The sequence below is a fragment of the Tupaia chinensis genome, unplaced genomic scaffold, assembly GCF_000334495.1.
Source record: "Tupaia chinensis unplaced genomic scaffold, TupChi_1.0 Scaffold000037_18, whole genome shotgun sequence".
Classification (NCBI taxonomy): Eukaryota; Metazoa; Chordata; class Mammalia; order Scandentia; family Tupaiidae; genus Tupaia; species Tupaia belangeri.
In genome coordinates, this window is record NW_006159476.1 from 923,964 (window position 1) to 949,208 (window position 25,245).

A 25,245-nucleotide genomic window follows, 5' to 3' on the forward strand; every position below is an offset into this window, starting at 1 on the left:
AAGCATAGATACCAGAGACAATGTGGGAGGAGAGTGGGAGATGGCAGAGGGTAAGAGATAGGGAATCAAGGACGAGGGGAAAAAAAAAAAAAAGAAAAACATTAGGAAATAAGAAATGGAAAATTATTTGTTGATGATAACATGTATGCTGATGTGCTTGATTGAACCAATATACAGTGTAATCTGGATGGAAAATCTCATTTTGCATGTTGTAATGATGTACAGTGAATGAATGTAAATAAATAAATTTAAATAAAAAAAAAAAAGAGAGAGATGAATGATAAAGTATCTCAGTCTGCCTCAATTTAATGGAGGAAAAATGCAGTAATATGTGAAGATTCCTAAAATGTTTATTTTGCCTCTTTAAAATGTTTTCAGCGGGATCAGGAGTTGGCATGATGGCTATGTTGCTGAACTCCCATGTGGTCGACCACAGTTCAAGTCCCAGACCTGGTGGCTTAAACTCATGCCAGGGGCATGTGCATGTGTGCTCAGGATCCTGAGAGGGGAATGGAGGAAAAGAGATTTCGGTGTGGCCATCCCCCCTGGGGATGATTTCTTACTTTCTCTCTGTCTCTCTCTTTCTGGTGAGTGCATGTGCCTGATAGCAAAAACCTCTCCAAAAAAAAAATTTTTCAGCTGGGGCTGGCAAGTGGCATGGTGGTTAAGACACTGGACTCCCACATGGCCAACTGAGATTCGAGTCCCAAACCTGGCAGCTTACTTCCTCACTTTCTCGTCTCTTTGATCAAATTAAAATATATATATATTTAAGAAATGTTTTCAGCTAATACCAAGGAGGACAGACCAGGATATATGGTCAGGTGCACTCCTGGCAAGTGCCAGCTGGTTCCCTGCACTGCTGACATGGAGTTTTAAGTGGCTGAAGGCATGAAGGAAGTAGCCAGTGGAGACAGTGTCTGAATGAAAGAAGCGAAAGGTGGCACAGTATTTTTGAGATCCTTTTATTTTTTAAAGGACTGTTTTAAAATGTTAAACTACAAAACAGATTCCATACATTCTGCCATAAATAGACACCAACGTAAGGCAGGACTGCATCAGCAAGCCGAGGACAACTGGTTGTCAGAAAAGGTGATAAAATGCTTTACAATCATAAGCCATCCAGTTTTTAAAATAAAACTGTTGAAAACTCACGAATCTTCAAGTGGCACGTGTGAGACACCCTTGAAGAGGGAAGAGAATGTGGCTCTGCCGTTTCGTACTTACGTTCTCAGTTTGAAAACCTGATTCTGCATAGCGCATAGGTCTCCATATTCTAAAATTCACACGGGTTGTTTTGTTTTTCTCAAGAACCATAAGATAGAGGCACCAATGACAACACAACTCTGTTTCCAAGAACCTTGTAACAAAGTGTTGTCTCCTTTAAACATACGACTTAGAGGCAAACGGAATCCTGGGTAAGTGTTTTCAGAGGCAGGTCCTGCACCTGCTTCATCGAATTCGCTTCTGCTGCCGTGCCCTGTAAATGTCATGAACTGGGGGGACAACAGCGCCCTTTTCTTCATCTTCATCGGAGTCCTCATTGGGCCTTTTGACAGCCTTGGTGAGAACTGTGTTGCTTTCCACGGGGCCGTTGCCTTCGACAGCTAGCTCTGGGGCCCCCCCGGTGATGATCCTCACGGCTTCCTCCACGGCTGTCAAGACAACACAGAAAGGGCCGCTGAGGGGTTAACAGGAGGCTGCTGCGAGACAGCAGGGAAGTTCTACTTGGTCTCGTAGCAGAGCATGGGGTAGTACCACTGATAGTTACAGCAAAAGACACATGCTGCTACTAAAACTAATAAAATTGGGGCCAGCAGGTGGCATGATGGTTAAGGTGCAGGACTTCCTCATGGCCAACCATGGTTCAAGTCCTGGAACAAAGGCGTGTGTGCACGTGTGTCCAAGGTCCCAAGAGGAGAATGGAAGAGAAGGGATTATAGTGGCCATCTTCACTGGGGGATGGTTTCTCACTTTCCCTCTTGCTGTCTCTCTCATGAGCATATACAGCCTATGGCAAAGAACCTTAAGACAAACAAAAAAACTGATAAAATTATTTCTAGGCCAGCCAGGCCTATAGCATAATGGTTAATGAGCTGGGTCCCTCATCACCAACCACGGTTCCAATCCCATCCCAGCACCTTGAAAAACACCGTGTGTGTGAGTGTGCCCCAAACCCTAACAGGATGGAGAAATAGAAAAGGGATTGTTGCATGACCACACGCCACTGGGGGTACTCTCTCCTGCTGTCTCTGATGAGGACATGCACCCTCTGGCAATGAAAATTATTTCCCTAAGTCCAGTCTGAGAGTACATGTTAACAGGAAAAGAAAACATAAGCTTTTGGGACCAGCAGATGGTGTAATGGTTACGTTGGTGGACTCCTATGTGGCCGACCGTGGTTTGAGTCCTGGACTCAGCAGCTTGAAACTCATGCTAGGCCCATGTACATGCATGCCTAAAATCCTGAGAGGAGAATGGAGAAGAAGGGACTGTGGCGTGTCCATCCCCCTTGGGAGGTGATTTCTCTGCCTCTCTGTCTCTGGTGAGTGCAACACCATAGAGCAAAAATCTCTCCCCCAAAAAAGAGACCAGCAGATGGCCAGGTAGTTATGTCACTGAACTCCCACTTAGTCAACTGCGGTTTGAGTCTCAAACCCAGAGGCTTAAAACTCACACCAGGAACGTGAGTGTGCATGCGCAAAATCTAGAGAGGAGAATAGGGAAGAAGGGATTGTGGCATGGCCATCCCCCCCCAGGGGGGTGATTTCTCACTTTCTGTCTCTGTGTCTCTGGCGAGCCCACAGTGCCCTATAGCAAAAATCTCTCTTTATGGGAGTTGGTGTAATGGCTATGTTGCTGGACTCCCATGTAGTTGACCATGGTTCGAGTACTGGACCCAGTGGCTTAAACTCACGCCGGGCATGTGTGCGTGTGTGCCCAAGATCCCAGGAGGAGAATGGAGGAAAAGAGATTGCAGCATGGCCATCCTCCCCGGGGGGGCGGGGGGGGTGTGATTTCCTGCTTTCTATCTCTGTGTATCTTTCTCTTTCTGTCAAGTGCACGCAGCTACCAGGTGCAGGATGTGAACTGCGGTCAGCCATGTGGGAGTCCAGCTGCCTAAACCACCATGCCACCTGTCAATCCCTATGACATTTTATTTAGTGGAATTAAAACATGAACAAGCTTCTCACTGCCAAAGAGGGATCCACTCCTGGGTTCCATTACTGGCTAGCTGGTTTTGGAAACTCCTCTCCCATATAGGAGAGGCTGTGTGAGTTATACTCTGCATAAATGGCACTTTCATTACTCACTGTTTGGTATCTTGCATCTTCGGAAAATTTCCATCAATTCATCCACTTGTACAAAAGGACCCTGTTTTGACACAAATAAATTTTAATCTCCAATAATCTGTCAAGTTAAAATAGCAGTACTTTGGGGGACCAGCAGTTAGTGTAATGGCTATGTCGTTGGACTCCCATGTAGTCGACCGCGGTTCGTATTCTGGAACTGGTGGCTTAAACTCATGCCAGGCGCGTGTGCGTGCATGCCCAAGATCCCGAGAGGAGAATGGAGGAGAGGGGATTGTGGCATGGCCATCCCCCCCGGGGGGTGATTTCTCGCTTTCTGTCTCTCTGTCTGGCGCGAGTAAGCGCCCCCTCTCTTCCGAAAAAAAAAAAAAAATAGCAGTACTTAGGGACCAGCAGATGGAATAATAGTTACATAGCTGGACTCCCACATGGCCAACCACGGTTCAGGGCTCAGACCCAGAGGCTTCAAACTCATGTCAGGCATGTGTGCATGTATGCCCAAAATCCCGAGAGGAGAATGGAGGTGAAGGGATTGTGGCGTGGCCATCCCCCCGGGAGGATGATTTCTTGCTTTCTCTCTCTGTCTCTCTGGCAAACACATGTGCCCTATAGCAAAAATCTCTCATTAAAAAAAAAAAAAGAAATACCAGTACTTCATATTTCCCATGATGCAAGAGAAAAAAGCACAACTACTACAATGCACAGAGCCAGTCTCTACTGTAAAAACAGTGCACACACCTGGAAACAGATAGGAGGAGGGAGAAGTTTCATTAAAACCACGGCTGCGGGGGGCACTGGGAACACTCCGCCAGGGACAGGGTGTAAGCCTGGAGCTGCAGGAAAGAAAGCAGGGTCAGGTGGTGGAAGTTTCTGCACGTGGAAGAGCTGAAACAAAACAGCAATTTGTACATGAGAGTTCCAGCGTCCCACATTGCTTGGTTCTGGATACCTTAAATGTTTTTGGGAGTCAGCTGCTGGTATGGTGGTTGAGGTGGCTGGGTCCCACACGACCAACTGCACGGTCTGAGTCCTGACCTGGTGGCTTGAGAAGCACACCGGTGCATGCATGGCTGTCCTTCTTACTTGCCCTCTCTCTCCAGCAAGCAACACACCCTCTAGCAAACTGAAGAAATAAAAAGAATGCTTTTCGATTGACCCTGTGGTCTAGTGCTTAAGAAAGCCAGGTTCCACACAGCCAACCAGTTTAAACCCTGCCTAGCAGCTCAGAAAACATCCTGGGCATGTGTGTGTGCCCCAAATCCTGACAGAATGGAGGCGAAGGAATTGTGGAGTGACCGTTCTCCAGTGTGTGGGGGTACTTTCTCACTCTACCTCTGGAGCATATATGCCCTCTAGCAACTAAAAAAAAGCCTTCACAGCTTTATCTTCTTGATGAAACTGAAATTCGGGTAGGTAAGAAAGTAAAAGCGGCCTTAACCCTGGCCACTGGAGAAAAGCAGACAAGTGACTTTGCATGAGACAAACAGAGGGCTGGACAGAAGACAGTTTTTGTTAAAGGGTATTTCTGAGCAGCCCCAGTAAGTCATTGTTCAGTAATCCTGGTTAAAGTCAGTTATTCAGCAATATGTTTTATCATAAAGGCTTTGTTCAGAAAGGACCCAGGCAGTGTGTGAGGGACTTGCCATTAGCAAGTGCAAACAGCATCAACCCCTCCACCGAAGGGAGCTTCCCCTCGAGTCATTGGCCATCACTAGCAGACTTCTGAAATTGCCTACCGATTACTGCCCAGAGGGGTGACTGGACTCTGGACCATCAAGGTTTTCTTAAAAAAACATTCTTAGCTCATCTGGTTGAAAGTCTATAGCCAGGTCCCTTGTCACAGTGACCCCAAGCCTGAAAATTAACCTGCCAGTGGAAGGCCATGGTACCTTTCCCCACACCTTGGGCTGAAGTCAGCAAACAACCGAGTCGGTACAGCATGAAAAGGCGCGGCTTACGTGCTAAATGTCGTGGCTGAAATGGAATCATCTGCTGAGTGTCTGGTTTGGGGTATTCTGGTTTTCTATCCACTTCATCTTTCAGAACAGGCACTATAGAAGGAGCTACAACGGGGTCTGGAATTATAGCTGCTAGCTTAGCACGCGAAACATCCTGGAAATGCAGAACAGAAGAGTCCTAAACCTGGGAAAGGGACTTACAGAGCACCGGCATGTCATTTTCAAGCTTGAGGACACAGTGTGAGAAATTGGGTTACAACCACAGAAAGAAAACGGAGGGGGATGAGCGGGTGCTGCAGTGGCAGTGAAGATGTGACATGCTCCACAAGGAAAGCCATCTGGCCTGAGGACCTGATGCCTTACAAAATTATCCCAAACCCAGTGCAAGATCTCTGGACTCAGGGCTGCAAGGTGGGACATCACAGAGCAGATACGAGCTTCCCTGGGTGAGGACTGGGCACCACGGCAGGGGCAGGGTAATTTGGAGGAATATCCCAGGTTCTAGCTACTCTTCAGACACCTCCCTTCCACTACCATGAACAACATCTATCAGTGAAGACAGATGAAGAAGCTGGGTAAGGGATGCTTTAGCCTGCTTTGTGAAGGCGAAGGTTTATCATCACTTAATGCTAATTGGTAAGATGTTGCTAATGAAATGAAAAATTATTCCCAACATACTGTTCTGGGGGAAAGGGACATTTACTGAGCAGCCACTATTTGTCAGGCAGTTTTAGCTACGTATTCCCTTGTTGAAGAGGCAAAGGGTCACACTTCCATTTTACAGAAGGGACTGAAGCTCACAGGCGTGTGATGTCTCCAGGTCACAGAGCTACCAGGAGTGAAGGACTGGGAGCCCACTGTTGAGGCCCCGCTGACCTTGACCCATGACAGTCTTTACTCAGCACACTGGCAGGGGCCCACAGGGCCAAGCGCGGCTCTCCAGGGTTTGCCAGGGAAGCCACAGGGTCAGCTCTTGACAGAGACCCTATCTCATGAGAGCCCTCTGCTACAGCTACTCAGTGTCCACTGACTTTCTCAAACCAAAGAACCCCTTTTGTTACTATCGAGGCAGAGAAGAGCACTGCACTTCTCAAAGTTGGCTCAGATGGAGGGGTGACACCTAGAGTGAGCAGGCATGCTCAGGCATGCTTGTTTCTCACACGCACGCACACCATGCTGCCCATCCCACAGGCAGCAACACTTCACTCCTGACTTATGGGTGGACGCAAACACAAGATGGAAAGGGATTCAAGAAGTAGTTCTACTGGGAAATAGTAAGATGTTTATTTCCACTGACTTCTTCAGTTTATATTTGGGAAAGGTGAAATAGCCTTTTCTAATAATTCCATAAAGTAGTATAAAGTGTCTAAAAGTAGAAGCTGCCATCCCTGAGCAGTAACCCCTTGGGTCAGAATAGGGATCTGAGACTGGCATAGAACTGGGGCTTCCATTATTGAAAATGTTGGCCCAGTTGGCAGCAAGGTGGGTAGGGCAGCTAGATCCCACATGGTTGACTATATGGTTCAAGTTCCAGACCTAGTGGCTTAAAAAACACACCAGGTGTGGGGCCGACAAGTGGCATGGTGGTTAAAGGTGTTGGACTCCCACATGGCCGATCACAGTTCAAGTCCTGAACCTGGTAGCTTGCTCACTCACTTCCTCTCTCTGTCTGTGTCTCTCTCTGATCAAACTGGAAAATAATAATGAAAATAATAATAAAGTTAAATAAAATAATTCTTAAAAAAAAAAAAAAAAAAACACCAGGTGTGTGTGCGTGCTCGCCCAAAATTCTGACAGGAGAGTGGAGAAGGGAATGTGGCATGATCATCCCAACTGGGGGGATGATTTCTCACTTTCTGGCAAGCACACATGCCCTGTAAGTAAACTAACTAGCTAACTAACTAACTAAATAAATAAATAAAATAAAACCCTGATAAAACAATGATTTTCTTTCTCAGTAAGGGCTATTTCTGGGGCAATGTGAACATTTAACCTTTCTCCCTGACCTGAGATTCAGGCACCAGAGCTGTTTTCTGTGACTCAGTCTATGTGAAAGAGCATCACTCCTAGACTAGGAAATTCTCCTAGAAGCCACTCATAGGGGGCTGTTTTAAGGAACCAAACACCTCCAGGAATCGCCTGGGTTTAGTGAGTTGTAATGTCCCTTCTTTATACCTTACAGAACATGCAGTGGGTACTACATGTAGTTTAACATCTATCAAAACACCTTCAACAACTTGATAAGAATTATTAGGAAAAAAAGCACCCAAAATGACATTTAGATTTTCTTTTGTTTTCTTTCCTCCACACTCCCTTTGTCCATCTACCAGACAGAAGATTATAAGGCACTGACAGTTTCAGGAACAGAATGAAACTGTCTGTTAAATCTCTTTTTAATTACCATTTCACTCAGCAAAAGTTGATACTCAGTGTTTCATAAACTCAAGGAAAATCCTTTTTATTTTTGCAAATTGATTCTAAAACTAAATGTTTCAAAGTTTAAACATTAAATTTGAACTCTAGAATTTCATGAACTCCATGAACTCTTCTAAAACTTCAGAAAGTAAGAGTACTACAGACACCTGGACCCAAAGTGCATACCTTGTACCCAAGTGCTTTCAGTTCACTTGCAGAGCAGGGGTATAGATCCATGAACTTGTATCTGTCTACCAGTAAGGCTGTCTCCTTGCCTTCATATTCTTCCTTGAATGCTGTAAATCGTCTTTTCTCTACTTTGAGTATACTAGCCAGATCCCCAATATTACTTTCAAAAGCTAGAAATCGGGCCCAGATTTCTCTGTAAGAAAATAAATATAGTCAATACTTTAGTATTCTGGTTTTGGGGCAGGAAGTTCATTAATAAAAAAAGGCTTAAGTGCCCCCTCCAATTATAAAAAGCACTCTCTCTCATTTTTATTATAAAGACCACTCAAAGAATAGAAAAACTGACTGTACACCATTACCTAGATTTAATAATTCTTAATATTTTGCCACCTCATTTCTGCTTTAGCATCAATATTTGAAAGTAAATTAAAGATATAACACTCTAAATATTTGTTTTTAAGCCCATTTTTAAGTTGTTTACTTATTTAGACTTTCCCACTCTTTGTGGGCAATAAGAGAGGGTAAAGTCTAGGTGGAACAGCTGGAAAAAGAACCTGGACAGATTTTTAAGTTCTACTGAGTAATATAGCGTGATAATTTTGTTTACTGTTATGGACTGTAATGTGAGATACCGTATTCACCTAATGTATGAATAAAACTACATTCCTAAATCTGATTGCTCTGTTTTTTTCCCCATTAATGTGGGTCACTGGGAGCAAAATGTGCCTCATCACCATTCCAGCAGCAGAAATGACTGCCCACAGACAACGTAAAGTGTCATTAAGCACTTCTGAACTAAAGGAACATGTGAGCACCCATGACGTCTGGCAGGGGCCTGCTGCAGACCCAGTGTGGTCAGACAGTGGGCCTACATGCAGAAGCGCGGGTTGGTAAGGCAAAGGAATTGGCTCCGTGTTGAACTGAAGGAGCTGGAAACACAACCCAAGACTCCAGAGCATTCTGGTGTCCACTACACTGCTGAACATAGCCATTATGCCATCTGCTGGTCCCATATTGGATTCATTTTTCTTATGGGAAAGAAAGGCAGAAAAACATGCATATGGACAGACACCCTTCAAAGGATCTTGTCATGCCATGATCTCGTCATCCCATTAACCTTCCAGCCAGCCAAGATCATGTGTTTGCCATGTTGACATATTCATGTCAACAGTGGGTGTGCTCTGTGTATTCCGATTAACCAAATATTTGAACCCAGATCCTTTCCATATGGCTCTGGTATCATGCAGTGGATTTTCCTGCCTATGCTATCACCACAGCTGAGACATATTAGTTCACTTGGATACACACAACAAAATTAGAATTTTCAACTGATTCACAAAGAGTATTTATAATTTTTTCTCAGAAATATCTTTACTTTTCATGTACTCAGAGATTAAGAAGATTAATTGTGATGGTGGTAGAGGGGCCAGAAGTTGACATGGTGGTTAAGGGTGCTGGACTCCCACATGGCCGATCACAGTTCAAGTCCTGAACCTGGTAGCTTGCTCACTCACTTCCTCTCTCTGTCTGTGTCTCTCTCTGATCAAACTGGAAAATAATAATGAAAATAATAATAAAGTTAAATAAAATAATTCTTAAAAAAAAAAAAAAAAAAACACCAGGGGTGTGTGCGTGCTCGCCCAAAATTCTGACAGGAGAGTGGAGAAGGGAATGTGGCATGATCATCCCAACTGGGGGGATGATTTCTCACTTTCTGGCAAGCACACATGCCCTGTAAGTAAACTAACTAGCTAACTAACTAACTAAATAAATAAATAAAATAAAACCCTGATAAAACAATGATTTTCTTTCTCAGTAAGGGCTATTTCTGGGGCAATGTGAACATTTAACCTTTCTCCCTGACCTGAGATTCAGGCACCAGAGCTGTTTTCTGTGACTCAGTCTATGTGAAAGAGCATCACTCCTAGACTAGGAAATTCTCCTAGAAGCCACTCATAGGGGGCTGTTTTAAGGAACCAAACACCTCCAGGAATCGCCTGGGTTTAGTGAGTTGTAATGTCCCTTCTTTATACCTTACAGAACATGCAGTGGGTACTACATGTAGTTTAACATCTATCAAAACACCTTCAACAACTTGATAAGAATTATTAGGAAAAAAAGCACCCAAAATGACATTTAGATTTTCTTTTGTTTTCTTTCCTCCACACTCCCTTTGTCCATCTACCAGACAGAAGATTATAAGGCACTGACAGTTTCAGGAACAGAATGAAACTGTCTGTTAAATCTCTTTTTAATTACCATTTCACTCAGCAAAAGTTGATACTCAGTGTTTCATAAACTCAAGGAAAATCCTTTTTATTTTTGCAAATTGATTCTAAAACTAAATGTTTCAAAGTTTAAACATTAAATTTGAACTCTAGAATTTCATGAACTCCATGAACTCTTCTAAAACTTCAGAAAGTAAGAGTACTACAGACACCTGGACCCAAAGTGCATACCTTGTACCCAAGTGCTTTCAGTTCACTTGCAGAGCAGGGGTATAGATCCATGAACTTGTATCTGTCTACCAGTAAGGCTGTCTCCTTGCCTTCATATTCTTCCTTGAATGCTGTAAATCGTCTTTTCTCTACTTTGAGTATACTAGCCAGATCCCCAATATTACTTTCAAAAGCTAGAAATCGGGCCCAGATTTCTCTGTAAGAAAATAAATATAGTCAATACTTTAGTATTCTGGTTTTGGGGCAGGAAGTTCATTAATAAAAAAAGGCTTAAGTGCCCCCTCCAATTATAAAAAGCACTCTCTCTCATTTTTATTATAAAGACCACTCAAAGAATAGAAAAACTGACTGTACACCATTACCTAGATTTAATAATTCTTAATATTTTGCCACCTCATTTCTGCTTTAGCATCAATATTTGAAAGTAAATTAAAGATATAACACTCTAAATATTTGTTTTTAAGCCCATTTTTAAGTTGTTTACTTATTTAGACTTTCCCACTCTTTGTGGGCAATAAGAGAGGGTAAAGTCTAGGTGGAACAGCTGGAAAAAGAACCTGGACAGATTTTTAAGTTCTACTGAGTAATATAGCGTGATAATTTTGTTTACTGTTATGGACTGTAATGTGAGATACCGTATTCACCTAATGTATGAATAAAACTACATTCCTAAATCTCTCTGTTCTGTTTTTTTCCCCATTAATGTGGGTCACTGGGAGCAAAATGTGCCTCATCACCATTCCCAGAAATGACATGACTGCCCACAGACAACGTAAAGTGTCATTAAGCACTTCTGAACTAAAGGAACATGTGAGCACCCATGACGTCTGGCAGGGGCCTGCTGCAGACCCAGTGTGGTCAGACAGTGGGCCTACATGCAGAAGCGCGGGTTGGTAAGGCAAAGGAATTGGCTCCGTGTTGAACTGAAGGAGCTGGAAACACAACCCAAGACTCCAGAGCATTCTGGTGTCCACTACACCGCTGAACCATATTGTCCTTGGTAAGACTGACCATCAAAACCACAATTCAGAGGCATAATAAGTAAGACAGACTTTCAGTATGTAAGAGTCTTTGCCTTTGAGTAAGGAAGGTTTTTTTTTTTGGAGAGGTTTTTGCTATTGGGCGCATGCGCTTGCTAGACAGAGACAGAGAGACAGAAAGTGAGAAATCACCCCCCAGGGGGGATGGCCAAAACTGCAATCCCTTCTCCTCCGTTCTCCTCTTGGGATCTTGGGCACGCACGCACACGCACCCAGCGTGAGTTTAAGTCACCAGGTCTGGGACGTGAACTGTGGTCGACTACATGGGAGTCCAGCAACATAGCCATTACGCTAACTGCTGGTCCCAGGAAGGTAAATTTTTTAGAACTCCTCTCTAGCATTGTATATAGAGAAAGACATATTAAAATATTTAATAATAGGAGCCAGCAAGTAGCATCATGGTTGAGACTCTGGACTCTCACATGATGGACTGCAGTTTGAGTCCCAGACCTGGTGGCTTGCTATCTCACTTTCTCTTTCTCTCTCCTTCTTTCCCTCTCTCTCTCTCTCTGGTAAGTGCATGTGCCCTATAATAAGTTGAAGAAGAATTATAAATAAAATCTAAATAAATAATTCTTTAAAAAATAATAATAAATTGTTAAGGCACTTCTCAAAATAAATCTCATCACTAGGCAGGAAAATTTTTGAAAATCTTGAATAAGTAAGAAATTCTACATGGAGGTAAAGTAAGCCTCGACAGAGAAGGGGATTTCTCTTTAGTCTCAACTCAAGCAAACATTCAACCCACAGATCAAAATTCAAGTGTTAAAGCTGCCATTAGAACCTGACCAACAAGTTTTCAGTTTGCTTACCCAGACTTCTCAGGAGGAAGGCTTCCAGATGTTAAAACTCGTTCAAACAAAACTCGGGTATTATTGTCCTCTAAAATATATTAAAATGTTAAATATAAAAAAAAACAGTTTTACAATTCAACAATGTACTTTTACACACATTATCTCACTTAATCCTCACAAAAGTCCTGTGCAAAATGTTAACTAACACCATACCTAGCTGTTACAGATGAAGAAGCCCGAGGTTAAAAAGATGAAGTGATCTGATCTGGTCACTGTCACCCGTGACACAACTTTCCCAGAGTCAGGTCTTTTTACATCAAGGTCAGTCCTCCTCTGTGCTAGACTGCAGCTGGAGCCAAAACATTTACCACTGTAGTTTTTGACTTTTCTTTCTTTCTTTCTTTTTTTTTTGCTATAGGGCATGTACGCTTGCCAAAAAGACAGAGACAGAAAGGGAGAAATCACCCCCCCAGGGGGGATGGCCATGCCACAATCCCTCCTCCTCCATTCTCCTCTTGGGATCTTGGGCACACACGCCCACGCGCCCGCCATGAGTTTAAGTCACCAGGTCTGGGACTCGAACCGTGGTCAACTATATGGGAGTTCATCAACACAACCATTACGGAAACTGCTGGTCCCACAATCACTGTGATTTCTAAACCAGATCTTTAGCCTTTTAAAAAAATGACAATGACATGCCTACTGAAAGTATAACGGTCAGACTACTGATATTTCTCAAATATGCGGAATGTGAAGGATGGCAATATCAAATTTAGACATAACTGAATTCTGTCTTTTAAGGCAAGGGTATTCTTGGGACCAGCAGTTAGCGTAATGGCTATGTCGCTGGACTCCCACGTAGTCGACCGCAGTTCGAGTCCCAGACCGGGTGGCTTAAACTCAGGCCGGGTGCGTGTGTGTGCGTGCCCAAGATCCTGAGAGGAGAATGGAGGAGAAGGGATTGTGGCGTGACCATCCCCCCTGGGGAGTGATTTCTCGCTTTCTGTCTCTATGTCTCTCTCTGACTGTCTAGCAAGCGCACGCGCCCTGTAGCAAAAAACTCTCCAAAAAAAAAAAATTAAGGCAAGGGTATTCTTCTATATTTAGCTAAGCTATTTAACTTCTAGGAGAGCTACAATAATATGCAATGGTAAATAAATTAAGAATGACTGCAAGAAGCGGATTAAATTTGAAGAGTTTAGGAGGGCTTCTGTAGCTGAAAATGGGAGAACAATAACCCTCTACTAAAATCTAAGGGATTTTTTTTCTTTTTTCTTTTTTTTTTTGAGAGGTTTTTGCTATAGGGCGCGTGCACTCACCAGAAAGTTAGACAGAGATAGAGAGACAGAAAGCCAGAAATCACCCCACGCCGCAGTCCCTTCTCTTCCATTACTAGGTAGTTGAAGTCTGGTATATATTTTACCCTCAAACCACATCTCATTTCGGCCTCATCACATTTCTAAGCTGAATACCTAGTGGTCTAATGGCCACCACAACTGCCTCCACAGTATCTCATCAGGGATCCATTACAGCACTCGCCACACTTCCTGTGTCAGCACCACTGTAAACAGTTAACGTGTACAGATGCGCAGCACACTCCACACAGCAGCCGAACACATGCAAAACTAGCTTCATCCTCTCATAACCCTAGGAAAGACATTCTTCTTAAATCCATTCTACCGACAAGAAAACTGAAGTTTAAGATTGCGCACCCAGGCCAGCAGGTGACATGCTGGTTATGGCACTAGACTCCCACATGGCTAAATGTGGTTTGATTTCTGGACCTGGTGGCTTGCTTTCTCACTATCCCTCCATGCCCCATGAGTACACATGCCCTATAGCAAATTTTAATTAATTAATTAGTTAATTAATTAATAATTCTTATATATTTTTAAAAGATTACATACCCAACCTCAGAAGTATGCTACAATAAAGAATCAGATGATGATGCAATTATATCTGCAAATCAGATTCCCCCCAAAAACAGACAGTGGGAGCAGGCCTATTCACTTTGAGTTTCCATGCCCTAGTAGCCAGAAGGTGAATGAATAAGAGCCTGACAGATGGAAAGACTAATTGATAGAGGAATAAGCAAGCCATCCTGAAGGCACTGGTTTTGGACAACAATAACACTGATGTCAGATATCATCCTCATTTAAAAATAATACAAATATATATGCTAGTAATTAATCTAAAAAAAACAAGCAACATAATTTAAGATTGGCAATGAACACTGATTTCACAAAAGAAAAGTTATCAATTAAATATCCCACTGTTACACTTTTTGGAGTTAAACCTTTCTCCAGAGTGTGGAATCACTAGGCTGAAGCACAAATTCCATCATAGTTAAGCTTTACTCTTGTAAGTACACAAAATGCTGTATTTTCTTAAATATCATTACCTGTGGGATCTACTTCTAATCATTTACACGACACATACTGTACATTTCTTCCTTAAATCAACTTTTATACTAGATCAAATTTTGTCAAGAAACTACATATCCTGGACTGTAAGCGATTAGACTAATAATGTGTGTGCATGCATACATGCGTGTGTGCGTGCGTGTGCGAATTGCCACGGACCTGCTACATGGCAGGAACTCAATAAAGCATGGGTGCTATTATTATTACTACAACAGAACAGGGAAATAAAATAAGATGCCAACAGACATACGATTCCTTTTTGAATCTGTTACTTTACTATTGGGGCATCTTTGAGATTTAGTAGCTGGCATTTTTTTGTCTGTCCCCGCAGGTGACAGGAGCTGACCTGCCCATCCCTGGGTGACTGTAAGCCATCTCTGTGTCCCTGAACTCACTTCATAGCTTTCTACTAGTGATGGTGCTTTACTCAGGAAAGACCATTCTTCAGAGTCGAAACGCCTCCCATTGCTCCGTAAAATGAAATAATGGTTGATAGGTCACAAATATTTCTTGAGTGCCTACCAAATGCCTGGTACTGGTATGATGTCGGAATTATAATACATTCTAGAAGGAAAAAAAAATCCCACTAACATAATTCCAGGGGATTTAATATAGAGTAATCATTATGAATTCTGAAATCAACTTACCATTGAGGTGAGAGAGATAGTCAATGTAGGCCAGGACATATTCTGGAATGTCTCCATATTTCTTTAGCCCCAGCTCAAATATCTTAAAGGCAACTGATTTGTCCTGCAAGTAAAGGGAGGAAAGTGTTTACCTCTACTAAACACCAGACAAGGTACTCAAGAGAACGCTGCAACTGCAACCCCTGCTATAATAAAGTATGTAAGACTTCAAGTGGAGATTGAGATCCTGTCAAGTAAAAACCGCTGAGCTGAGAACACCTCAAGGGGGTGTCAGCGCTGACAAAGCTACGACAGTCATTGCAGGCAGGTAGGGTCTAAGTGATGCTTTGCACATGCTCATGAAGACACACTCAGACCTCCTTTGCAAAAGAGCAATTACAGCTCAACGACTGAGACCAGGGCCACCTTTCTTTCTTTACTTTTTTTTTAATTTAAGAATTATTTTATTTAACTTTACTTATTATTTTAATTTGACCACAGAGGGCAGAGAAAGAACAAGAGTGAGAGAGAGAGAGAGAGAGAAAGAGAGAAAGCAAGACAACAGGTACAGGCAAAGCTACGACAGTCATTGCAGGCAGGTAGGGTCTAAGTGATGCTTTGCACATGCTCATGAAGACACACTCAGACCTCCTTTGCAAAAGAGCAATTACAGCTCAACGACTGAGACCAGGGCCACCTTTCTTTCTTTACTTTTTTTTTAATTTAAGAATTATTTTATTTAACTTTACTTATTATTTTAATTTGACCACAGAGGGCAGAGAAAGAACAAGAGTGAGAGAGAGAGAGAGAGAAAGTGAGAAAGCAAGCCACCAGGTCCAGGACTTGAACCCTGATCGACCATGTGGGATTCCAGCGCTCTTAACCACCATGCCACCTGCTGGACCCTCATGAACCACCTTTCTTTTAATCAGTGCATCTTCAGAGGAAGGAAATTATTTTACCTTGATAGTTATACTTCAGCATTTACCTTACTACAGTAGTATTCCATGAGTGCTGCAGTAACATAGACATGGTGGCGAGTTCTGGTATCTTCTCTTGCTTTTTTAAATATCATCCTTCCAGATTTGATACCTTCTGCTCTCCTTGCAAATTTCATATATTGAATATATACCTGTGCAAAGAAAAGGAGTGACAGTTTATAAATGAAGCAGAATGGGATCCTTACAGTATCCAACACCAGCTCGCCTAACTCCTAAACTATTGGGTCACTGGAAAAATAAGAAGAAGATAAATAAGATTAAATAAATTATTCCTTTTAAATAATTTTCCATTCAGGACCAGCAGCTAGTGTAATGGCTATGTTGCAGGACTCCCATGTAGTGACCGCAGTTTGAGTACTCGACCTGGTGGCTTAAACTCACGCCAGGTGTGTGTGCATGCCCAAGATCCCAAGAGAAGAATGGAGAAGGGATTGAGGCATGACCATCCCCCCTGGGGATGCTATAGGGCACATGTGCTCACTAGAGACAGATACAGAGAGAGAGAGAGACAAAGAAAAAGCAAGCCATTGGGTCTCGAACCATGGTTACCTATGTGGGAGTCCAGTGCTTTAACCACCATGCCACCTGCTGGCCACTGTTGAATGAATTTTAAAATGATAGATAAAGGCAAGCAATTAGACCAGTAGAATCCTAACAAAGGAATAAAAATAAGCAGTGCAGCTATAGGTGACTTGAGGCAGAGGTTCTAGAGCCTCACCCATTTTCCTTCAAAAGCCATTGCACTTTTGCTGAAACTCAGGGCTCTGAAAACCACTACTATCATGTAGGATTCAGGATAAAGTAAGTTTCTGTCCAATCTCTTCCTGGGATGTTGGCTTTCCTGCCTCCTTTTAAAATGAAATATTCATCAAGCGACAATTATGTAGGTCCAGCTCATAGTATTCATCAGACACTGCTATCAGCAGGTTGAGCCCGCATGGGAGGCCCAGGTTCAATTCCTGGCCCTCCCTAAAAAGTCAGGCACAGTGGCATGTACCTACAGTTCCAGCTACTCAGGAAGCTCAGGCAAGACGATTATGACATGAGGCTCTATCAAAAAACAAAATGAACAAACAAAAAAAATACCACACACAAATAGAATTTTAAAAAGAGAAACAAACAATGGGGCTGGTCCTTGGCAAGGCTGTTAAGGTGGCTGGAGTCCATGCTCTCTTTCTCTCTCTCTCTTTCTCCTCCCAGCCCCAGAACCACATGTGCCCTATGTCGAATTTAAAAAACGGGCTGGCTTTTCTTCAAACCACGATTAGAAGGAAAATGTTAGAGAAAGCCCCTCTGTTACATATTGCTGCATTATAAAGAAAAACTGCAGAGGAAAACAGACCAGTAACTGTCAGGGCTTGGGGCAGAAGGAAGGTCTGCTACAAAGGGGTCACATGAGGGGCCTCAGGGTGATGAAACATTTGCATCTTGATTATGATGCTGGTCCCATGATTCGGTGTTGTCAAGATGCATAGAATCATACAATAAAAACAGTAAATTTTACTGTGCTTAAATTTAACTGCTGTTTTGTGAGATCTGACTATAAAGGTAGAAGAGACTGGATGTGTTGGTTACTCACCAAGGTGGGATCAATATCCTCAATTGCCAAAAGTCTGTTATATATACTGTGTACCTTCTCATACTTCATGCGACTCTGCAGTGGTAGAAAAGAAGTGGACACACATATACTCCCAAATAGGCAGGGTTTGAACTAAGCAATACAGAGGCTGCAGCCCTCCCCCCACAATAGTACCTGCTTTGAGCAGAAATATAATATGAGCTGAGGACTAATAACTTCGTTTTCTATCATCTCTGTCTACTAAAAGCACTTTACCTGGCAAAGAAGTAGTCAGGGAAAAAAAAAAAAAAAAAAACCAGTCTTATAGTAAAAACTCAGTGAGAAACCCCGAGGGCAAGCTGGTGGTGTGTGGTTGAGGTGGCTGGTCACACATGTCTGACTGTACCGCTGGAGTCCCAGATGCAGCGGGCTCGGACACACCAGGCTCATATGCGTGTGTGCCCAAAGTCATGAGAGAAGGGGACAGAAAGGACTGCCAGGTGGCCATCCTCCCTAAAGGGGTGCTATCTCAACTTCTTTCTCTCTCTTACAAGCACACATGCCCTATAGCAAAAAAAGAAAGCAAAAGAAAAAAAAAATTTAATTAAAAAAAAAAACAAAAAAACTTGGGGCCAGGAGATGGCATAATGGTTACATTGCTGGACTCCCATGTAATCAACAGTGGTTTGAGTCCCAGACTTGGCAGCTTAAAAACTCATGCTGGGTGTATGTGCATGCATCTCCCCGAGAGAATAGAGGAGAAGGGATTGTGGTGTGGCCATCTCCCCTGGTGGGTAATTCCTCTCTTTCTCTCTGTATCTCTCTGCTGAAAGTATGTACCCTATAGCAAAAAAATCTCAAAAAAAGGAAAAAGAAAATCTGAACAATTTCACTCACCTCTTCATAATCTGCATATGCAAAATAAAGAAGCATATTCTTCTTTAATAAAGTGCTTATGGCTCTTTCATATATATTAGCAGCTTCATCACTAAATAATTTGGCATTATTCATATCCTAGGAGAAAAAAAGGAAAGCCCATCTTCAATAATACTAATACAGTTGAAAGAGAATAAAATTAATAAAATTAATAAAATTTTATTTATATGTATCTAAGAAAATACACACACACACGCATATTTATGGACACATATGCATTTCTAGAGTCTGAAAATATCCCAAAGATTTCTTTCATTAGTTTAACTTACAGAATAATCATGTAAGTACTCTAAACGAGCGATTACTTTAATACATTAAAAAGTAGCCCCTAGGGGCCAGCAGGCGAAATAGTGCTTGAGGTGTTGGACTCCTACATGGCTGACTGTGATTCAAGTCCTGAACCTGACAGCTGGCTTTCTAACTTTCTCTTTGTCTCTCTCTGGTGAGTTTGGGTGCCCTGTAGCAAATTAAAAAATAATGATAACAATAAATAAAATTAAAGAAATTTTTTAAAAAAGTAACCATGGACTGGCAGGTGGCGTGGTGTTTAAGAGTGCAGGACTCCCCATGGCCGAAAGTGGTTCGGGTCTCGGACCTAGTGGCTTGCTTTCTCTCTCTCTCACTTTATCCCTCTCTGGTAAAATTAAAATAAGTAAATAATGGGATAAGTAAAGTTAAATAAAATAATTCTTAAAAAAAAAAAAAGTAGCTACTATAGGGGCCAGCAGGTGGCGTGGTGGTTAAGGTGCTAGACTCCTACATGGCCCACTGAGTGGTTCGAATTCTAGACCTGGTGGCTTGAAAATCACATCTGGTGTGTGCATGTGCATGTGCGTGTGTGTGTGCATGTGTGTCTAACATCCTAAGAGGGGAATGGAGGAGACAGGATTGTGGTGTGGCCACCCCTCTGTGGGGGGTAGTGATCTCTCACTTTCCCTCTTACTGTCTCTCTGACCAGCACACGTGCCCTTTGGCAAAAACCTTAACAAAAATAGCCACTATGTTTTAATTCTGACTAAATTATTCTAATCATATGTGCCACTAAAATTCATACTGACATAGTTTAACAGTTTCAACCTTAACAGTATTTTTAAAAGTTCATTTATTTCTTCCATGAATGAGAGAGAGAGAAAGACAGAGCACCCGACCAGGGTACTGACACCATGTTCTACCCCAGCCTTCGGCCAGGCCTGGACCTGGCTCTCAGGGAGGTCTCCCGGCTGGAACAGGAAACCTTCTCATGTAGTGCTGCTTCACAGAGCACCGAGTTTTACTGCTGCACCGGTCTGCCTCCTAACACACCTTCTATTACCAAATTCAGTGTTGAATTGTTCAAAGGGGACAGCAGGTGGCGTGGTGGTTAAGGTGCTGGACTCCCAACTTCAGTTCAAGTCTTGGACCTGGCAGCTTGAAAACCACACTGAGTACGTGTGCACGCATGCTAGAAATCCTGAGAGGACAATAGAGAAGGGATTGCGGTGTGGCCATTCTCCCTAAGGGGTGATTTCTCACTTTTGTTTTGCTGCTCTCTGGTAAGCACACATGCCTTTTGGCAAAAACCTTAATTTTTATTTTTCTTCCTGCAAATCACTGCTATATCAAGACCACTAACAGGCCAAAGGAGGGGAAAAAAGGAATACTCACCCCCTTCTCTGCAAGCAATTTACTTGACTGTTCAAGATACTGGGCAGCTTCATACCAAATATCAGGATGATGGCCCAGCACAAGCAGGCACTGTTCATAAGCAAACATAACTAAGAGAGACAGTTACAAACAACAGTCAATTAGATCAATATTATTTATTAAACTATGAATACAATCTCACGACTAAATTATTAGGCTAAGATAGGGTTCTCAATAATGAACAACAATTAGAAATAAAAACCTATAGTGACTTATGGTACCATAATCAACATAAGCCCCATCTAAACATCATTTATTAAATTATTATTTATTGAGAATCAACTATATGCTAGAGAATAAAAAAGGCACTGTGAATCCATAGGTAAATAAGACTTCCTATATTCAGGACGGTGCAGTATGTAGGGAGGACAGAAGTGCAAAAAGCAGGTAGAAGTACTATGGTGGGCATTACCATGCCGGCATATTGCTGACACAGCAGTAGGCTACACGCAGTTTGGAAGGTCATGAATGGCTTTGCTAAGGAGCCGGTATCTAGTGAAACCTGAAGGAGGACAGAGGCTGGTCAGATGAAAGAGTGAAGTGGAGGAAAAGCAGAGTGAGTTTAAAAACTGGTGTAGGCCAGGACCAGCAGCTGGCATAATGGTTACGTCACTGGACTCCCACATAGTCAACCATGGTTCGAGTCCCAGACCTGGCAGCTTAAACTCATGCCAGGTGTGTACGCGTGTGCGCTCAAAATCCTGAGAGGAGAATGGAGGAGAAGGGATTGTAGCATGGCCATTCCCCCTGGGGGCTGATTTCTCACCTTCTGTCTCTCTCTGTCTCCTTGGCAAGCACATATGCCCTATAACAAAAATCTCTCTCTAAAAAAAATAATAAAATAAGTGGTCTCGGCTAAGGGAGCAGTATTGGCAAAGGCCTACAGGTGAGAGAGCAAGGCAAGATTGAGAAATTCCAGTCTGGCAATGGCAGTGTGGTTTGTATTAAACTATCCTTCCTAAAAGTAAAAATGATAAGCTCAAAAGCATATAAAAAATAGGGCCGGCAGGTGCTGTGGTCTCCCAAATGGCTGACCATGGTTTGAGTCTTGGACCTGGCAGCTTGCTTTCCCAATCCTCCCCCATTCAATTAAAATAATAATGATGATTTATGACTAATAAAATTAAAATAATTACTAAAAAAATGCATATAAAAAACTATTTGGTGGGACCAGCAGTTAGCGTAATGGTGATGGACCCCCACGTAGTCGACTGCAGTTTGCGTCCCGGACCCGGTGGCTTAAAACCCACGCCGGGCACGTGTGCTTGCGTGCCCAAGATCCCGAGAGAATGGAGGAGAAGGGATTGCGGGGTGGCCATTTCCCCTGGGGGGTGATTTCTCGCTTTCTGCCTCTCTGTCTCTCTCTGTCTGGTGAGCGCACGCACCCTATAGTGAAAAACCTCTCAAAAAAAAAACAAAAACAAAAAACTAAAAAAAAAATCTATTTGGTGAATGATAAAAAAATAAACAGAAATTGAAGGGAACTGAGCCCTTGAAAAAAGGGAATTATGCTGAGTGAGGTCTATATTTAACATGGTTATTTTCTTCAAGGACACACCTGTGTCTATGTGGTTTTGGGATAGCTGGAACTCAAGTCGAATGCTACAGCCCTAGCTGAAGTAATATGGAGCCTAGGTCATGAGAGCAGCTGGAAATTGAGGAACAAAGTCCCCAGAAGGATAAAGCCAGAGCCTGAAAATCTGGCCTCAAATCTTTAGCAAATTCCTAAAATGTACATAGCCAAGAAAGAATAGAAAGGGCTTAACAGAAAGCAAAGATGAAGGCTAAAAGAACTGAATAAATATTTCACCAGCTACTTATAGGGGAGACCAAGTTTAAAATTTGAGTCACACTCTGTTAGATAATTTGAGTAAATACCTTGGATTTTCTATTATGTCCCAGGTCTAAGAGATTTACCTGAGATTAAGGCTAAAACTAAAACAGAACTATCTTACTAGCATAAACAAGCCTCTATAAAGTTCAGGTGAGGGACCAGCAGATGGCATAATGGTTACATTGCTAGACTCCCACATAGTTGACAGTGGTTCGAGTCCTGGACCCAGTAGTTTAAAACTAACACCAGGTGCATGTCTGTGCATGCTGGAGATCCTGAGAGGAGAATGGAGAAGGATCCGTGGCATGGCCATCTCCTCTGGGGGCTGATTTACTTTCTGTCTCTGTCTCTGTTTCTCTGGCAAATGCACACATCCTATAGCAAAAAATCTCTCTTAAAAAAAAAAAAGAAAGAAAGCACTGTCCAGGTGATCTGTCAGAAATTTAACTTCCTGCTAAAATAAAAGCAAACAGGGACGAGCAATTGGCATAATGGTTATGTTGCTGGACTCCCATGTAGTCAACTGCTGTTTGAGTCCCGGACCCGGTGGCTTAAACTCATGCTGGGTGCGTGTGCATGCATGCCCAAGATCCCGAGAGGAGAATGGAGGAGAAGGGATTGTGGCGTGACCATCCCCCCTGGGGGGTGATTTCTTGCTTTCTGTCTCTGTCTCTCTTTGTCTTTCTGGCGGGCGCATGTGCCCTTATAGCAAAAACTTCAAATGAATGAATAAATAAATAAATACATACATACATACATACATATATACATACATAAATAAATGCCAATATTATTCAGAAGCAAACAGAATCCAGAGTATTTCCAATATATCATTTGCATAGTATGCCCAGAAGAAAAACTTTAACTGTCGAGACATGTAATCAAATAGGAAAATGTGACTCGCAGAGAAAAAGAAGTCAAGAGAAAAAACAGTCAAAGGAAACCAACTCCATGATAGTCAATGGCTCAATGTTAGAATTAGCAAATGAGGACTTTATAACTACTGCTATTAACATTCAAGGAAGAAGATAGTAATGAATAGGAATCTTAACAGAGAAATGGCAACTATAGGGATCAGCAGTTGGCGTAATGGCTATGTCGCTGGACTCCCACGTGGTCAACCGTGGTTCGAGTCCCAGACCTGGCGGCTTAAACTCACGCTGGGCGCGTGTGCATGCCCGGGATCCCGAGGGGAGAATGGAGGAGAAGGGATTGTGGCATGGCCATCCCCTCCCGGGGGGTGATTTCTCACTTTCTGTCTCTCTGTCTCTCTCTGTCTTTCTGGCGAGTACACATGCCCTACAGTGAAAACCTCTCAAAAAAAAAAAAAAGAAAAAGAAATGGCAACTATAAAACAGAGCTATAAAAAAATGTAAAGCCCGGGGCCGGCAGGCAGGTGGCATGGTAGTTAAAGGCATGATGGTTAAGGATTCCCACATGGCTGACCACACAGTTCAGGTCCTGGACCTGGGGGCTGGTTTTCTCACTCTCCTTTTCTTTCTCTCTCTGTTTCTCTCTGATCAAATTAAAAAATAATAACAACAAATGGAATTAAATAAATAAAATAAATCTTAAAATAATGTAAAGCCGTAAGTGTTAATTTATAGAGCTGCAAATACAGAACCAAAATGAAGAATTCACTGGTTGGGCTTGCCACCAGATTTGATATGATAAGGGAATCAATGAACATGGAAATTTATAGAAATTGCTGGATCTGAAGGACATAAGAGAAAAAAGATAGGAATAAAAAACACAGCTTCGCCCCAGCCAGATGGAGTGGTAGTTAAGGAGGCTAGATCCCACATGCCAGTTGTGTGTTTGAGTCCTAGACCCAGCAGACACGTGTGAATGTATGCCCAGAATTCTAAAAGGAGAGTGGAGGAGATGGGATTGTGGCATGCTCATCCCCGACTGAGGGGTGCTTTCTCACCTTCTCTCTCTCTCTCCCTTTTTTCTCTCTCTGGTGAGCACATACCCTACAGCAAACTATAAATACATAAATAAATAAAAATAAAAACAGAGCCCCAGTAATGTAGGGATACTTTCAAGTGACCTAACACATCTATAGCTGGATACCAGGAGAGCTGATTTTATTACCTCTCTTTGTTATAAGTGTCTGGTCTTCGGTACGCAGAGGGTTGCTCTTTTCCCATTGTATGTACTTCTTCCACATATCTACTTGCTGAGCTTCCTGAGGAGTATTCTGAGGAGGTACTGAGGGAGCATTGCGGTCCAAACCTTTCATTACTGTCTCATATTCCTGGAAAACAAACATTTAGAATTGTTTGGTGAGCCTACAACTTGGAGATATGGAATGGAATTGATTAGTTTGGAATATTTTGTTCAAAATGCCTGTGTTTACAAGTTAACAAGTGTTAACAAACACATGTTAACAAGTGTTTACATGTTAATGTAGTATAAAAAACATTCAAAAACAGGAAAAAAGACACCATAATATTATCCACCCAAGGAAAGTTCCCAGGAGTGAGTGAACAAGACACCCACTAGTGATCTAAAAGGTCATTCTCCAGGAGGTAAGAGCTTACGGGTCAACATGACTGAAGATCTGATGGCGTTATTATTGCCATCTTTGGAGAAATGCCAACTACTTCCAATAGTTTGTATTAACAGGCTATTTCTCCCTAATTTCTAATGGCATTGAAGAATGAAAAGGTACACAAAATCTGCTCCTGAGAGCTGTATTACAAAAAATCTGCTCCTGAGAGCTGTATTACAAAACCGCAGAGAAGCATAGCTAGAACCCTACCTCTGCATCCTCTGTTTCTACATTTTGAAAAATAATTTTTTCCACATCTTCATTTATTCCATTCTGTCCTTTAGCAGTTTTCATTTCAAATATATCACCTGCTCAGACACTGCAATGAACTGTCACTAGTTAAGACTGCTAATGACTAAAGGTATTAAGAGTACTGCCTGGGCTGGCACTGCAGCCTAGCGGTTGAGGAAGTGGAATTCCCAAGACTGGTCACAGTTTAAATCCCACCCGGCAGTTTAGAA

General features: G+C 42.5%; 1 protein-coding gene across 1 annotated transcript in view; it reads right to left on the bottom strand.

Annotated features, from left to right (window-relative positions):
* Positions 1 to 949: 949 nt before the first annotated feature.
* The window catches only part of CSTF3 (cleavage stimulation factor subunit 3), a 101,771-nt gene continuing 77,475 nt past the window's right edge, over positions 950 to 25,245 (bottom strand). Inside the window, exons 10-21 of the mRNA XM_006140447.3 lie at positions 24,325 to 24,487; positions 20,355 to 20,464; positions 18,672 to 18,788; positions 17,796 to 17,870; positions 16,204 to 16,347; positions 15,237 to 15,339; positions 12,185 to 12,254; positions 10,333 to 10,528; positions 5,270 to 5,423; positions 4,050 to 4,144; positions 3,315 to 3,375; positions 950 to 1,655 (exon numbers count right to left, since the gene is read on the bottom strand). Coding sequence (XP_006140509.1) covers positions 1,453 to 1,655; positions 3,315 to 3,375; positions 4,050 to 4,144; positions 5,270 to 5,423; positions 10,333 to 10,528; positions 12,185 to 12,254; positions 15,237 to 15,339; positions 16,204 to 16,347; positions 17,796 to 17,870; positions 18,672 to 18,788; positions 20,355 to 20,464; positions 24,325 to 24,487 — 1,491 coding nt within the window. The 3' untranslated portion in view covers positions 950 to 1,452. The remainder of the gene's footprint in view (positions 1,656 to 3,314; positions 3,376 to 4,049; positions 4,145 to 5,269; positions 5,424 to 10,332; positions 10,529 to 12,184; positions 12,255 to 15,236; positions 15,340 to 16,203; positions 16,348 to 17,795; positions 17,871 to 18,671; positions 18,789 to 20,354; positions 20,465 to 24,324; positions 24,488 to 25,245) is intronic.